The sequence below is a fragment of the Geotrypetes seraphini genome, chromosome 2 (assembly GCF_902459505.1).
Source record: "Geotrypetes seraphini chromosome 2, aGeoSer1.1, whole genome shotgun sequence".
NCBI classification, from domain to species: Eukaryota; Metazoa; Chordata; class Amphibia; order Gymnophiona; family Dermophiidae; genus Geotrypetes; species Geotrypetes seraphini.
Window position 1 is genome coordinate 1,706,133 of NC_047085.1, and position 17,404 is coordinate 1,723,536.

Sequence of the window (17,404 nt, forward strand, 5' to 3'; positions counted from 1 at the left end):
AGACGTTCAAATACTTGAAGGGTATTAATGTAGAACAAAATCTTTTCCAGAGAAAGAAAATGGTAAAACCAGAGGACATAATTTGAGGTTGAGGGGTGGTAGATTCAGGGGCAATGTTAGAAAATTCTACTTTAAGGAGAGGGTTGTGGATGCCTGGAATGCGCTCCCGAGAGAGGTGGTGGAGAGTAAAACTGTGACTGAGTTCAAAGAAGCGTGGGATGAACACAGAGGATTTAGAATAAGAAAATAATATTAAATATTGAATTAAGGCCAGTACTGGGCAGACTTGCACAGTCTGTGTCTGTAGATGGCTGTTTGGTGGAGGATGGGCTGGGGAGGGCTTTAATGGCTGGGAGGGTGTAGATGGGCTGGAGTAAGTCTTAACAGAGATTTCGGCAGTTGGAACCAGTGCTCCCTCTAAGCGGGCGGGTGGTGTGAGCAAAATTTTTTCCCCGTGCGCTAAAAATATCGGGCGCCAGCGCCAACTCGCCCGATTCTCCTCTCGCCGCGGCCTGCCATCTCCGTACGCCGTGCGCTGTGACGTGACATTGTGCGCTGCGAGGCAATATTTTGTGCGCCAGCGCACGCCAGCGCAGCTTAGAGGGAACACTGGTTGGAACCCAAGCACAGTACCGGGTAAAGCTTTGGATTCTTGCCCAGAAATAGCTAAGAAGAAAAAATTTAAAAATTTAAATTGAATCAGGTTAGGCAGACTGGATGGACCATTCGGGTCTTTATCTGCTGTCATCTACTATGTTACTATGTATGTTATTATGACTTTCTGATTCATGGAAAGAAGTAAAATTGATGAAAGAAGTAGAAACCGTAATGAGAACTGTGTACACGGTGTTCTGTCAGTCTTCTACTAAATGATGCAAATTTCAAGAAATAGCAGATGCATCTGAATGTGAATCAATTGCTTTCAGACCTCTGAATGAAGTGCGCTGGTTATCTAGACATTTTGCTCTTAAACAATTATTCAAAATTATGATCCCCTGTTAAATTATTTAGAAGAAGACAGAGATAATGATCCAATTGTAAAGTACTGCTATAAGAAGCTGAACAGTGAACAATTTCATATTACACTTGAAGTTTTGAATGATGTCTTATCAGAACTGACTTCCTTAACCATGGCATTTCAAAAACGTGGTTTGACATCATTGGAAGCTTTTCATCTAGCACAGGGTAAATTGAACAAACTTCGAATGCAATACTTAGGCAACAAGATTAAGTGGAGTGATAAAGTCAACAGTCTTCTTGACAACAGGATGAGGTCTGGAGAAAAAGTTTCAGTGGATACTAATTCCATATTAACCTTCATCAACATCCTATGTTTGCATCTGGGTGAAAGATTTCCTGAAAATGAAGTTGAGGAATGGTCTGCTTTTGACTGTACAGCAATATCACAATGCGACTTTGACTTCGGAAATGGACATATCAGATCTCTTTGTTTAAAGTATAAACAATTTCTTCCGGAGGAAAGTGTTATTATTCAGCAATACAATGACTTTAAATTCCTTGTTGCAGAAAAAATCAAAAGCAATCTGATAAACAGCTTTCCAGATATAACGAAATTTGCATTCAGAATGATCAGTTTGCAGATTTAGCAAAATTAATGGACATTGGTGCCAAATTCTTAGCATCTAATTCAGATTGTGAGTGTGGTTTTAGTCTAATGAACAATTTGAAGACTAAACAAAGGAATCGTTTACATTTAGAGCATTTGGAAATGCTGATGCGTGTTAAGAGTCACCTTCAAGATGGAGGCTCAACAGATCTTGACAGAATTTATTCGGACTGATCGCAGGGAAAAACTTTGAAAACTAAATTGCTGTTATTTTCTAAATTTTAAGTATAAAGTACAATGATGCCTTATTTATAGGTAGTGCTCAATGAAACATTTCAATGAAACTTAATTTATGTTTATTGAAATGAGACTTTATGTTACATAAAGTGTAACTAAAATTACATTGTGTTTTCGTTAATTCAGACTAAACTCAAAGACCTGCCCATAAATGCCCATAACTGAACTCCGAGCCCTCTGACAATCATTTTTATAGTGCACACAAATTTAGTTTTTCTTTAAAATGCGCACAGATGAAATTTTTTGTGCACACAGCCTATGAAAAATTAGAGGGAACATTGGTTCAGATTGGTCCTTATCTGTCCACTTGTGCTATGCTCTATGCTTTATCCAAACTAAATGGAAACATGATACAATGTATTCATTCATACAATTTTGGGCTAAGTGTGTGGGAAAATGCATGTCTGAAAATTCCTGTAGCTGAGCCTTGACAGCAAGGAGGAGCCTGGCTAGTAACAACTATAGCTAACTAGACCGGTATAGGTGATGATTTATTCAAGTCACAGTCCATAGCAGAGCCATGTTTTCAACAGGAAGACAAGTGAAAGGATGCACCAGATTAACCGTGACTGTACTTGTGTTTAGGTATGTGACAGCATCCTGAATATCGGTCCTTGTGCTAATGCGTGCATGGGAGAGCCAGCCTTCCTGTCTGAAGAGGTAAGGACTTACATGATATTAACCATCTCTTCTGTAGAGCCTGGTAAACCGGTATAGTCTTTACGAATGGGTTATATACCTCACTTCTATCAGCAGGTGGAGACTGAGAGCAAACTTGTATATCAGGATAGGTTCCCCAGTCTCCAGCAAGTCAGGAGTCCCCAGTCTCCAGCAGCAGGTGGTAAGACTAATTCGGCTCCCCTCTTAGTACTGTTGGAATCTGTTGTGGACTCCTGGGTTCCCCTTTTGTGCCGGATGGAGCTTGGATGGGTCCTGTTTGGGGATCCATCTGACCTCGGAGGTGTTAAACTTGGCGGGTCTCGTGCTGGGTCCCTCCCTCCACCTACCCAAATTTTTGTAGAGTTGCCTCAGCTGGCAGCCTGGCCCCCTGTTTGGTCAGGCTTCCAGCTTTGAGAGTCGTGGAGTGTGTTCTGAATACACTTCTCCCTCCAAATCCGCGGTTTCAGTATCCGCGGATTCGATTAATCGCAATTTTTTTTTTTAATCGATTTAAATTTTGGGGGCTATTTTTAAGTCCTCTGAGACTCCCCAGAACCTTACCCGGTGGTCTAGCGGGCTTTCGGGGCAGGAGCGATCTTCCTACACTCCTGCCCCGTGCAGATCATTCATAGGAAATGGCTGCTGTGAGCTCCCGTAGTCTCTCGAGACTTGAACGTCTCGATCATGTCTCCCCTCTCTCTGCGTTCCTCGAGTGAGTAGAGCTGTAACTTCTTGAGCCGCTCCTTGTATGGGAGATCTTTGAGTCCCGAGACCATCCGGGTGACCATTCTCTGTACTGACTCCAGTCTCAGCACATCCTTACGGTAATACGGCCTCCAGAATTGCTCACAGTACTCCAGGTGTGGTCTCACCATGGATCTATACAATGGCATAATGACTTCAGGTTTACGGCTGACGAAACTCCTACGTATGCAACCTATGATTTGCCTTGCTTTGGAGGAAGCTTGCTCCACTTGATTGGCAGTCTTCCTGTCCTCACTTACAATCACTCCTAAGTCTCGTTCTGCTTTAGTTCTTGTTAGGATCTCGCCATTAAGGGTGTAAGTCTTGCATGGATTTTGGCTGCCCAGGTGCATGACTTTGCATTTTTTGGCATTGAAGCTGAGTTGCCAGGACCTAGACCAGCGTTCCAGTAGAAGTAGGTCATGCGCCATGTTGTCGGGCATTGAATTTTTGTCTGTTGTGCTTTTCCCCACTACATTGCTTAGTTTGGCGTCGTCGGCGAATAATGTTATTTTACCTCAGAGCCCTTCTGCTAAATCTCTTATATAGATGTTGAACAGGATCGAGCCCAGGACGGAGTCCTGCGGTACTCCACTGATCACCTCTGTCATATCGGAGGGAGTGCCGTTCACCACTACCCTCTGAAGCCTACCTCCAAGCCAGTTCCCAATCCATTTCGTCAATGTGTGGCCCAATCCTATAGAACTCATCTTGCTCAGCAACCTGCGGTGTGGTATGCTATCGAATGCTTTGCTGAAGTCCAGGTAAATGATGTCCAGGAACTCCCCAGAATCCAGCTTCCTCGTCACCCAGTCAAAGAAGCCGATCAGGTTGGATTGGCAGGATCTCCCCTTAGTAAATCCATGTTGACGGCGATCCCATAGTCTCTCTTTGTTCATGATCGTATCCAATTGGTGTTTGATTAGAGTTTCCATTAGTTTGCTCACTATTGATGTGAGACTTACTGGTCTGTAGTTTGCTGTCTCCATCTTGGAGCCTTTCTTATGAAGCGGAATGACGTTAGCCGTCTTCCTGTCCAACGGGACATTACCTGTACTAAGGGAGAGATTGAAGAGCGCAGATAGCGGTTCCGCTAAGACATCACACAACTCCCTGAGCACCCTGGGGTGTAGGTTGTTAGGCTCCATTGCCTTGTTAACCTTGAGCTTTGACAGCTCACAGTAGACACTTCTGGGTGTAAACTCGAAATTACTAAATGGGTCAACTGATTCAAACCTTGTCTGTAACTGAGGGCCGAGTCCCGGCGCCTCACGGGTGAAGACTGAGCAGAAATATTCATTTAACAGTTGGGCTTTTTCCGAGTCCGTTTCTACATAGTCTCCATCTGGCTTACTGAGACGTACTATCCCGCCTGTGTACTATCCCGCCTGTGTTCTGTCACTGATATACCTGAAGAAGGATTTATCTCCTTTCTTGATGTTCTTTGCTAGAGACTCCTCCATGCTGAATTTGGCTTCCCTAACTGCTGTTTTGACAGCTTTTGACTTGGCCAGATAGTTTACTCTAGATTCCTGTTTCCCTGATTGTTTGTAAGAGATGAAAGCTTTTTTCTTCTCCTTGATGAGGTCCGAGATCTCCGCAGAGAACCACTGTGGCTTATTGTTCCTACTCCGTTTACTTACTGATTTAACATAGCGGTTTGTTGCTTCCTGTATGGTGGCTTTCAAAGTCGACCACATTTCTTCCACGTTATCGGTTTCTGCTTGGCTTTGTAGCGCCTGGCGAACGAAGTCTCCCATGGCTTGGAAGTTTATGTCCTTGAATTTGAGGACCTTGGTCAGTGTGGTAGATTTAGTGAAACCTTTCCTGAGATTGAACCAGGCAGCAAAAATCCATGCAGGACTTACACCCTAAATGGTGAGACCCTAGCAAGGACTGCAGCAGAACGAGACTTGGGAGTGATCTTTAGTGAAGACATGAAGACTGCTAACCAAGTGGAGAAAGCTTCATCCAAGGTTAGACAAATCATGGGTTGTATCCATAGAAGCTTTGTCAGCCGTAAGCCCAAGGTCATAATGCCATTGTACAGATCCATGGTAAGACCCCATCTGGAATACTATGTACAATTCTGGAGGCCACATTACCAAAAAGATGTGCTGAGAGTTGAGTTAGTTCAGCGAATGGCCACCAGGATGGTCTTGGGACTCAAGGATCTCTCATATGAGGAACGGCTGAGTAAGTTGCAGCTATACTCACTTGAGGAACGCAGAGAGAGGGGAGACATGATCGAGATGTTCAAATATGTCACGGGCTGTATCGAGGTGGAAGAAGATATCTTTTTTCTTAAGGGGCCCACGGAATCAAGAGGGCATCCGTTGAAAATCAGGGGGGGGAAATTTCACCGAAAGGGTGGTTGATCGCTGGAATAATCTTCCACTACAGGTAATTGAGGCCAGCAGCGTGCCATATTTTAAGAAAAAATGGGATAGGCATGTGGGATCTCTTCATGGAGTAATTTAGGGGGTGGGTCATCATAGTGGGCTGACTAGGTGGGCCGTGGCCCTTTTCTGCCGTCATTTTCTATGTTTCTATAGTTTAAATAGATCTTTTCAACTTTACCTGATCTTCTCCATATTCATTTTTTTGTCTTCACTATCCTTTTCAGCTTTAACAATTCATCGTCAAACCATATATTTGAAGTTCTTGTTCTTTTTATATAGGTTTTTTGAGGTGCTATTTGGTCTAATATTAGTTTCCGACAATCATTCCAATCAGATTAAAAAAAAAATTATTCTCTTGATTAGAAGTCAACATTAAGTCATAATGAGTCCAAAATTCAACCTGATTAATTTGTCCTCTACTAGTAATAGTCGAGATTTTCTTAGAACTATTTTGATTTTTCACTCTTGCTGAGTTTTCATGCCACTCAATTTTAAAATTACAAATATAATGATCAGACCAAATGGATTCTATCCAAGTTTCCTGAAGATAAACTATCATGGGTTCAATCTCTTGAGGGCGGTGCAGCTTTGAAGGACCCTGAGGACCGTAAGTTGGAGTCTCTCCTTAAACAGAGCTTTGATGTGACAGCTCTGGCGGTCCAGGCAGCGATGTGTGGTGGGCTGGTGGCTCAGGTGTGTTTTTGATGGGCCAAGCATGTGATTGACAGTAAATCTGAGGATTGAGAATTGAAAGGTCCTTCTTGTTTGGACTTAGACAAGTTGGTTCAGACTCTACCTGATTCTAAAGTGCTTTGTTTGCCTGAGGATAGACCTAGGCAGTTGGCTCGAGGTGGTGCTGCTTGTGGGCGTGATTTCCGCCACTTCCACCCTGGTCGAGGGGCTGCCTCTTTTATGTCTCCTTGGCTCTCTAGAGGCAGATTCTTCCAATGCATGCAGTCCTTTCATGGGGCCTCCGGGCCTGCCAGGTCCTGCCAAATGACTCCTTGCCGGTGCCTGTCTTGGTTCTGGTGGGTACCCGGCTGCGAGAATTTTATCTGAAATGGGCAGACATCACATCCGATCAGTGGGTTCTGGAGATGATTCAGAATGGCTATGCTCTGTAGTTTGCGCGTTCCTTGCCAGATCGTTTTCTCGCTTCTCCCTCGCAGGTGGCGTGGAAGAAGCAGGCCTTTTGCCAGACCCTTCAAAGATTGTTAGATCTCCATGCGGTGGTTCCAGTTCCCCCTCAGGAGTGGGCATGGGTTGGTACTCGATTTACTTTGTGGTGCCAAAGAAAGAAAGGACTTTTTGGCCCATCCTAGATTTGAAGGGGGTCACAGGGCTCTTTATGTGCCTTTCTTCCGCATGGAATCTTTGCAGATTCTGGCGGTTCAGCCGGGGGAGTTTCTGACCTCTCTTGATCTGACAGAGGCCTACTTGCACATTCCTTTTCAGGCCTCCCATCATCACTTCCTGGACTTTGCGATCTTGGGACAACACTATCAGTTCTGTGCACGGGTCCGTGGATATTCACCAAGGTGATGGTGGTTGTTGCGGCAACATTTCGAAAAGAGGGCATTCTAGTTCATCCCTACCTGGACGACTACTTGATTCGAGCAAAGTCATTCCAGGAGATAACCCGGGTCAGGGCTCGGTAGTGGAATTTCTGCAGTTGCTGGGATGGGTAGTCAACCTTTCCAAGAGCCGGTTGTCTCCATCTCAGCGCCTGGAGTATCTAGGTGTGCTGTTTGACACATCCTTTGGGAAGATCTTCCTTCCAGAGGCTCCTAGCATTAGTGTATAGGCAATGTAAGTCCCGGTTGTTCACCTTTCTTGCTGGTTTTCCTTGTGGTTTGGCACTCCTGGCGACCCCCTCGTGAGTTGCCTGTCCCCAAATCTTGTCTCGGTCATCCTCCTCCTATGGGGTGTCTGTTTCATCCTCAGCCCGTTTCCCCATTTTCGGTTGTCCTTCTGGATTCCGTTGTTCTCTGTTAGTCTTGCTTGCCAATTTCATTTGTGCCCTGGACCCCTGCAACTTGTCCTTTGGTCCATCTTCAAAAAATTCCCACTCAGTCCTGAGCCCTCTTTTACAGTGTCCTTGTTCAATATCCTTGGCCCTGGTGCTCTGCATTGCGTCCTTAGGTCCTTTTCCCAAAAATTCCCACTCAGTCCTCTGCAATGCGTCCTTAGGTCCTTTTCCCAAAAATTCCCACTCAGTCCCGATCCCTTTTTTACAATCTCCTTGCTCAGTGTCCTTGGCCCTGGACCCCTGTATTGCATCCTTAAGTTCTTTTTCCAAAAATTCCCACTCAGTCCCGAGCCCTCTTTTACAATGTCCTTGTTCAGTATCTTTATTTGATACTTTTGTCCGATGTGTCAGATCGACTGTCGGCTTTCCCCTCTTCCTCAGTTTAAATCCAAATCTATGACGCTCTGGACGTTGCGTGCTAGCATCCTCGTCCCAGTCATGCTCAGATGCAGTCCGTCTCTCCTGTAGAGCTTATTCTTTCCCAAGAAAGTTGTCCAGTTCCAAACAAAAAGGAAACTCTCCTCTTTGCACCATCTCCTGAGCCAACCGTTTATTGCTTGTAGTTCGCTCTACTTCCTTGCGTCCGCTCTCGGTAATGGCAGAATTTCTGAGAAAGCTATCATCCTTGCCCTCGGTTTCAGTTTCCTCCTCAGGATCCTGAACTGATCAGTTAGTGCAGTCCTGTTGTAGATTCTCCTGCTGATGTCGTTGGTTCCTACATGGATTACCGTATTTTCGCGGATATAACGCGCACCATTGTAAAACGCGCACAGGGGTATAGCGCGCAGAAATCACGATGATATGTACAAAAACTTTTCTATACCGCGCTCAGGCATATAACGCGCATGCTGCCCGACTCTCCTTTCGCCCGCCCTGACTTTCCGTGCGCTGTCCCGACTCTCCGTTCACCCCCCCTGACTTCCGTGCACTGTCCTCCCTTGAAGTCCTGTCCCCCCTTGAAGGTCTGTCCCCATCCTGAAAGCCTGATGCCCCCCCCGACGTCCGATACATCCCCCCCCCCGGCAGGACCACTCGCACCCTCACCCCGAAGGACCGCCGACTCCCCAACAATATCGGGCCAGGAGGGAGCCCAAACCCTCCTGGCCACGGCGACCCCCTAACCCCACCCCGCACTACATTACGGGCAGGAGGGATCCCAGGCCCTCCTGCCCTCGACGCAAACCCCCTCCCCCCAACGACCGCCCCCCCCAAGAACCTCCGCCCGTCCCCCAGCCGACCCGCGACCCCCCTGGCCGACCCCCACGACACCCCCACCCGCCTTCCCCGTACCTTTGTGTAGTTGGGCCAGAAGGGAGCCCAAACCCTCCTGGCCACGGCGACCCCCTAACCCCACCCCGCACTACATTACGGGCAGGAGGGATCCCAGGCCCTCCTGCCCTCGATGCAAACCCCCCTCCCCCCCAGCCGACCCGCGACCCCCCTGGCCGACCCCCACGACCCCCCCACCCCCTTCCCCGTACCTTTGGAAGTTGGCCGGACAGACGGGAGCCAAACCCGCCTGTCCGGCAGGCAGCCAACGAAGGAATGAGGCCGGATTGGCCCATCCGTCCTAAAGCTCCGCCTACTGGTGGGGCCTAAGGCGCGTGGGCCAATCAGAATAGGCCCTGGAGCCTTAGGTCCCACCTGGGGGCGCGGCCTGAGACACATGGTCGGGTTTGGCCCATGTGCCTCAGGCCGCGCCCCCAGGTGGGACCTAAGGCTCCAGGGCCTATTCTGATTGGCCCACGCGCCTTAGGCCCCACCAGTAGGCGGAGCTTTAGGACGGATGGGCCAATCCGGCCTCATTCCTTCGTTGGCTGCCTGCCGGACAGGCGGGTTTGGCTCCCGTCTGTCCGGCCAACTTCCAAAGGTACGGGGAAGGGGGGTGGGGGGGTCGTGGGGGTCGGCCAGGGGGGTCGCGGGTCGGCTGGGGGGGAGGGGGGTTTGCGTCGAGGGCAGGAGGGCCTGGGATCCCTCCTGCCCGTAATGTAGTGCGGGGTGGGGTTAGGGGGTCGCCGTGGCCAGGAGGGTTTGGGCTCCCTTCTGGCCCAACTACACAAAGGTACGGGGAAGGCGGGTGGGGTGTCGTGGGGGTCGGCCAGGGGGGTCGCGGGTCGGCTGGGGGACGGGCGGAGGTTCTTGGGGGGGGGGGCGGTCGTTGGAGGGAGAGGGGTTTGCGTCGAGGGCAGGAGGGCCTGGGATCCCTCCTGCCCGTAATGTAGTGCGGGGTGGGGTTAGGGGGTCGCCGTGGCCAGGAGGGTTTGGGCTCCCTCCTGGCCCGATATTGTTGGGGAGTCGGCGGTCCTTCGGGGTGAGGGTGCGAGTGGTCCTGCCGGGGGGGGGGATGTATCGGACGTCGGGGAGTCGGCCGGGCAAGAGGGCTTGGGCTCCCTCTTGCTCCGATCGTGGATGCGGGTGCGGGTGGGAGCGCGTGCGAGCGGTCGTTCGGGGTGGGGGTGCGAGCGGTCCTGCTGGGGGGGTGAATCGGGCGTCGGGCGGGGTGGGAACTATGTTTAAAAACTTTTGTATACCGCGCTCAGGCATATAACGCGCGAGGGGTATGCGCGGTACGTAAAATCACGTATAACGCGCGCGTTATATCCGTGAAAATACGGTACTACAGCTGTCTCCTCCGTCTCAACCCCTTCCAGGATCCTCTCGATTCTGTCGATGAGTTAATTTTGGATGAGTAAAAAGATTTACGTTTTTCTTTTATCTGTTGTCTGTAGAGTTTTATGTTGGATCTCCAGATGTTTCAGTCTGAAAGTTTTCCCGTTTTTTCCAGATTCTTTCTAATCGTTTTACTGATTGTTTCATTGTTAGGAGTTCGACGTCAAACCATTTGTTGTATTTGTTTGAGCAGCTTTTGCTCTTTCGTATAGGGGCAATTTTATCTAAGATGGACATGCTAGTTTTCATCCAGTGTGCATAGAAGTCAACTCCTTCTTCTTCTTCTTCTTCTATCTTCGCTTGTAAGTCATATTGTGACCAATATTTCTCTGGATTGATATGGCCCCTTGTGAGGTGTTCTCTTTTTGTTCGTGGGCATGTCTTAGATTTTAGCCGGGTCCAGATTAGATTGAAATAATAAGTGAAATGGTCGGACCAGATATCATGACTCCAAGTACCGTCCGAGAGAGAGATGGGAGGGTTTATGATTTCCTTTATGGACATCGCTACGATATCTAGATGATGGCCTTTTTCATGCGTTTGAGTGGGTGAAGTGAGATTGTAGTTGAGTACAGAGAGAAAGTTTTTAAAGTCTTTCACTTCTGGATTGTCAATTTCATCTAGATGTAGGTTTGTGTCTCCTGCGATTAGATTATGTGATGAAGTGATTAAGTTGTGTAGGACAAATTGCAGAAGTCCTCTCTAGCTTTTGGCCAGCTTTTTGGCGGAACATAGAATAGTGTACAAGAAAGGGAGTCTTCTAGTTCCTTATTGCTAATTTTACAGGCTAATATTTCTAATTGATTGGTCATTTTGGAATCCAATAGTTCAACTACAAATCCTTCCTTGGCGACAATTGCTAAGCCTCCCCCTCTTCTTCCTTCGCGATTTAGCATGTGGATTTTAAAATTATCTGGTATAAGATCATTTATTATTGGGTCAGCTTCGGACAGAAGCCACGTTTCCGTTAGAAAGAGACAGGCTATTTGCTTGTTGATAATCCAATCTTTAATTAAGAATGCTTAGTTCCTAACAGATCTGGTATTAAGATATGCACAGGGAACGGAAGTAGATGTGATAGGTTTGGTGGATGTAGTGGTTCTGATAGGTTTTACTTCCCTTATCCTTTTATTTTTCGGGGTACGTTGATGTCTTCCGTTGCTTGAGATTACCTTGATATGATTTGCTCTGTCTTCCTGCTGGTTGATTATAAACCTAATAGGTAAAGCAGGGTAAAGGGATGAGTGTAGCTGTGGATAGAGTGACTTAACATGCTTAATGTTATTGCATATTAAATAGATTAGTAGGATCAGTAGGAGATGCATGCTTGTAGGTTAAACTGACTCCTCCTTGTCCTAATGGCTATTTGGTGTTTCAGTTACGTCCCGTTTCTAGGATAATTAATCAACAGTGAATCAGATAGACCTAGATCAGTTTCAATAACAACAGATGGGTTAACAGTTAAATTAGTTAAATAGTAGAAAGGCAGATATCTGGTCTTGGTGCTGATTTTGAGTATCCCTGCTGGTTCGGGGAAGGGGCAAATCAATTTGCTTGTCTGCAGGATCGGGCTCCTGCTTCTCTCTCCTGCCCGCTGGTATCGGTGCTGATTTTAAGTTTCCCGGCTGGTTCGGGGGATGGGTGGATCAATTTGCTTGTCTGCAGGATCAGCCTCCTGCTTCTCTCTACTGTCCACTGGTAACAGTGCTGATGATTAAGTTTCCCCGCTGGTTCAGGGGAGGGGCAGATAGATTTGCTTGCCTGAAGGATCGGGTTCCTACTAATCTCTCCTGCCCGCTGGTATCGGTGCTGGTTTTTTTAAGTTTCCCCGCTGGTTTGGGGGAGGGGCAGATCGCTTGCCTGCAGGATCGGGCTCTTGCCTCTCTCTCCTGCCCACTGGTATCGGTGCTGATTTTTAAGTTTCCCCGCTGGTATCGGTACTGGTTTAAAGTTTCCTGCTGGTTCAGGGGAGGGGCGGATCCCGATCCGGCTGCCTGCTGGATCGGGCTCCTGCCCACTGGTATCGGTGCTGATTTTTAGGTTTCCCCGCTGGTTCGGGGGATGGGCGAATCAATTCGTTGCCTACAGGATCGGGCTCCTGCTTCACTCTCCTGCCCTCCAGTATCAGTGCTGATTTTTTAGCTTACCCCGCTGGTTCGGGGAAGAGGCGGATCGCTTGCCCACGGGATCAGGCTCCTGCTTTCCTTCTCCTCTACCGTGATGGCTCCACAAAGATGCCACCGAAGGCAACAACGGCCTCCACAGCGCTCCTTGTTCGGCTTCTCGATGCAGCACCTGGGAGCACGGTCGTTCCTCCTAGCCTCAGACTGTGTCTCTCTGCTTCACCACCGCCGGGCGGGGAGCAATGCTGGTGTGGGTGGCGGCGGCACTCGGGTGAAGAGCAGCACCGCTTCCTGCCTCCCGCGGTGGTCTCAGCTCTGGTCCTAGCTCTCTGCCGCGCCCCTGCCTCAATTCTATGCCGCGGAGTGCGGCTCTCTACCGTGGCACACGGACGCTCTCTGCCACGACACGCGGGCCAGGTGGGAAGAAATAACTGCTTTCTCTGATGGGTGTGTAGGCAGAACTTATCCTTGTGGATCTTGTCTTGGTGATTTTACCAGGTGTGTAACCTCTCACTTCTTCCTTGGTGATCTCCTAGGCGAGACAGATGCCAACCTTCGTGTCCTCCCCAGGTTGGGGGTGGGATGTAGACCTGCTGCTTGATGTCCTCATAGAGTTCTGTGAGGGCTGGGGGATAATGCCGGCCTGCCACTTGGCATTCTCCTAAGGTTTGGGGGAGGACATGGGATGGATGATATCTGCTGCTTGGTGTCCTCCCAAAATTTGAGGGTGGGGGGCTCAGGTGCTTCTCTGCTGTCATTTACACTCATTGTCATTGCTTGTTATACTTCCATTCCCTTCTTAGCTCTGCATTCTTAATGTGGTTTTATATTTTATTGACCCCCCTGAATATTGTTTTTTCTTCTCTGCAGTTTCAGAACAGTCTGGAGCTAGACCTAGAGATTGTGGTTTGTTCTGGATATGGAAAGAATGGTGCCCTGTCAGTGCTTCAGGTAAGGTTCCAACCAATGTGTCTGTTCTGGCTGTACCATGGATAGAGACGCACTCTCCCTTTTTGCCCAACCTGTTTCTTTTCTGTGCATTACATGAAGATGTGTACTAGGGCAAAGCCATAAGAACATAAGAATAGCCTTACTGGGTCAGACCTATGGGCTTTCTCCGTTAATGGCTTTGAATACTAGGCAGTAGAATTTGAAGTGTGCTCTTGCCTGTATTGGGAGCCAGTGAGAGTCATGGTACAGGCAAGAGTACACTTCAAATTCTACTGCTCGCACAAATGTTTATAGTATAAATTTATAGTACAGTTCATCAATTGGATAGGACCTTGGCATTCCAAGCAGGAGTAATGAATTCATGTTTGAATGCTCTCATTTCCCCATCCCTTACTTAATATCGATTTCGGAAAGATCTTAAAACTTATTTATTTAAACAATACAAAACACATTATTGATTTTATTTTTAAATTTGTTATTGTAATCAGTTTCTACTATCTTATGATCATTTGTTCAAACAATTCTACAAACAGTATTGCTAGGAGACTTCAACATGCCTAATGTGGATTGGGATACACTTACCTCTGCTTCCGGCAGCAGCAGGAGGCTCTTAAACTCTATGAAGGGAGCTGGTCTCAAGCAACTGGTATTAGTCCCAACAAGGGATCAGGCAATACTGGACTTACTACTTACCAATGGAGAAAGTGTCACAGAGGTCTCGGTGGGCGAGACATTGGCCTTCAGTGACCACAACATGGTATGGTTAAATCTTAGGAAAGGTTTTACTAAATCTACCACACTGACCAGGGTCCTCAAATTCAAGGACACAAACTTCCAAGACATGGGTTCCTTTGTTCACCAGGCGCTACAGAGCCAAGCAGAAACCAATAGCGTGGAAGGAATGTGGTCGTCTCTGAAAGCCACCATACAGGAAGCAACAAACCGCTATGTTAAATCAGTAAGTAAAAGGCGAAGGATCTACAAGCCGTAGTGGTTTACTGAGGAGATCTCGGACCTCATCAAGGAGAAGAAAAAAGCATTCATCTCTTACAAACAATCGGGGAAACAGGACTCTAGAGCAGACTACCTGACCAAGTCAAAAGCCATCAAAACAGCAGTCAGGGAGGCTAAATTCCACATGGAGGAGTCTCTAGCAAAGAACATCCAGAAGGGAGATAAATCCTTCTTCAGGTATATCAGTGACAGAAGTAAAAACTCAGGCGGGATAGTATGTCTCAGGAATCCACTAGGAGACTATGTGGAAAAGGATTTGGAAAAAGCCCAACTATTAAATGAATACTTCTGCTCAGTATTCACCCGAGAAGCACCGGGACTTGGCCCTCAGCTACAGACAAGGGTTGGCTCAGTTGACCCGTTTAGAAACTTTGAGTTTACGCCCAGCAGTGTCTATGATGAGCTGTCAAGGCTTAAGGTTAACAAAGCAATGGGGCCTGACAACCTACACCCCAGGATGCTTAGGGAGCTGAGTGATGTCTTGGCAGAGCCACTGTCCAAGCTCTTCAACCTCTCCCTTAATACAGGCACCGTCCCGTTAGACTGGAGGACGGCTAACGTCATTCCACTCCACAAGAAAGGCTCAAAGCTGGAGACAGCAAACTACAGACCAGTGAGTCTAACATCGTTAGTGAGCAAACTAATGGAAACCCTAATCAAACGCCAATTGGATAAGATCCTGGATGAGGAGAATCTACGGGATCCCCGTCAACATGGATTTACTAAGGGGAGATCATGCCAATCCAACCTGATCAGCTTCTTTGACTGGGTGACGGGGAAGCTGGATATTGAGGAGTCCCTGGACATCGTGTACCTGGACTTTAGCAAAGCATTCAATAGCGTACTACACCGCAGGTTGCTGAGCAAGATGAGTTCTATAGGATTAGGTGACACATTGACGAAATGGGTTGGGAACTGGCTTGGAGGTAGGCTTCAAAGGGTAGTGGTAAACTGCACCCCCTCCGAAATGATTGAGGTGATCAGTGGAGTGCCACAGGGCTCAGTCTTGGGCCCGATCCTATTCAATATCTTTATAAGGGACCTGGCAGAAGGGCTTCGAGGTAAGATAACATTATTCGCCGATGACGCCAAACTAAGTAATGTAGTGGGCAAATGCACAACGGACGAAGATTCAATGCCCGACAACATGATGCACGACCTACTCCTACTGGAGCGCTGGTCTAGGACCTGGCAACTCAACTTCAATGCCAAAAAATGCAAAGTTATGCACCTGGGCAGCCAAAATCCATGCAAGTCCTATACCCTTAAGCAAAAACGGTAGCAGAACGAGACTTGGGGGTAATCGTCAGTGGGGACATGAAGTCTGCCAATTAAGTGGAGCAAGCTTCGTCCAAGGCAAGACAAATCATGGGCTGCATACGAAGGAGTTTCGTCAGTCGTAAGGCGGAAGTCATTATGCCATTGTATAGATCCATGGTGAGGCCCCACCTGGAATACTGTGTGCAATTCTGGAGGCCGCATTATCGCAAGGATGTGCTGAGACTGGAGTCGGTGCAGAGAATGGCCACCCGGATGGTCTCGGGACTCAAGGATCTTCCATACGAAGAACGGCTTGACAAATTACAGCTATACTCGCTCGAGGAGCGCAGAGAGAGGGGGGACATGATCGAGACGTTCAAGTATCTTACGGGCCGCATCGAGGCGGAGGAAGATATCTTCTTTTTCAAGGGTCCCACGACAACAAGAGGGCATCCGTTGAAAATCAGGGGCGGGAAACTACGAGGTGACACCAGGAAATTCTTTTTCACTGAAAGAGTGGTTGATCGCTGGAATAGTCTTCCACTACAGGTGATTGAGGCCAGCAGCGTGCCTGATTTTAAGGCAAAATGGGATCGGCACATGGGATCTATTCACAGGGCAAAGGTAGGGGAGGGACATTAAGGTGGGCAGACTAGATGGGCCGTGGGCCCTTATCTGCCGTCTATTTCTATGTTTCTAACTATTTTAGTATAATCAATTTGTATTGTGTAATTACTATCTTTTATAAGTTTTTATAAGGCTGTATTTTGCTATCTAGTATTTTATTCTGAACTGTGTGATTTTCATTTATAATAATTGCTACATGGCTTTGTATTTCTAATTGCCTAGTGTAATTATTATTATGTAAACCGGCATGAACTGATGGTTTGGTGGTATATAAAAATAAACTTTTATTATCATTATTATTAATAAACAGAATGCCAAACTGATAAGAACATAAGAACTGCCATACTAGGACAGACCGAATGTCCATCAAGCCCAGTATCCTGTTTCCAACAGTGGCCAACCCAGATCCCAAGTAGTAAAACAGATTTTATGCTGCTTATTCTAGGAATAAGCAGTGGATTTTCCCCAAACTATCTCAATAATAGCCTATGGACTTCTCTTTTAGGAAATTATCCAAGCCTTTTTAAAACCCTGCTAAGCTAACAAATTTCACCACATTCTACACCTTCACCTTCACTGTTCAGAGCCTTGTGAATTAAAGTAAGAACTTTAAATTTCACACACCAAGCAATTGGAAGCCAGTGAATCTCTTTCAGTATAGGGAAAATTATGTGACCATTTTGACATTCCATTCAGCATGTGAGCTGCAGCATTTTGAGGTATTTGAAGGGCCCTAAACACATAATTAGGAAGACATAAGAACATAAAAACATAGCTATATTAGGTCAGACTAGTGGTCCATCCCGCCCAGTCTCCTGTTTGCACAGTGGCCAATCCAAGCCACAAGTACACTGCAGAAACTCAAGTAGAACAACATTCCATGCTACTGATTCCCAGCGCAAGCAGTGGCTTCTCCCATGTCTGTCTTACATATAAAGAATTGCAAAATCAAATAAAGGAGATCTTATACAAAGCTGCAGTAGCTTAACCGAAGCCCATAGGAATTGAATGGGTTTCAGTACATTTACTGCGGCAGCAACACTACCATGGCTTTGTAAAT

The 17,404-nt window shown here is 47.2% G+C and overlaps 1 protein-coding gene across 1 annotated transcript in view; it reads left to right on the forward strand.

Annotated features, from left to right (window-relative positions):
* The window catches only part of CPSF1 (cleavage and polyadenylation specific factor 1), a 406,695-nt gene that overhangs the window by 184,788 nt on the left and 204,503 nt on the right, over nucleotides 1-17,404 (forward strand). The window contains exons 15-16 of the mRNA XM_033933046.1: nucleotides 2,450-2,524; nucleotides 13,363-13,443. Coding sequence (XP_033788937.1) covers nucleotides 2,450-2,524; nucleotides 13,363-13,443 — 156 coding nt within the window. The remainder of the gene's footprint in view (nucleotides 1-2,449; nucleotides 2,525-13,362; nucleotides 13,444-17,404) is intronic.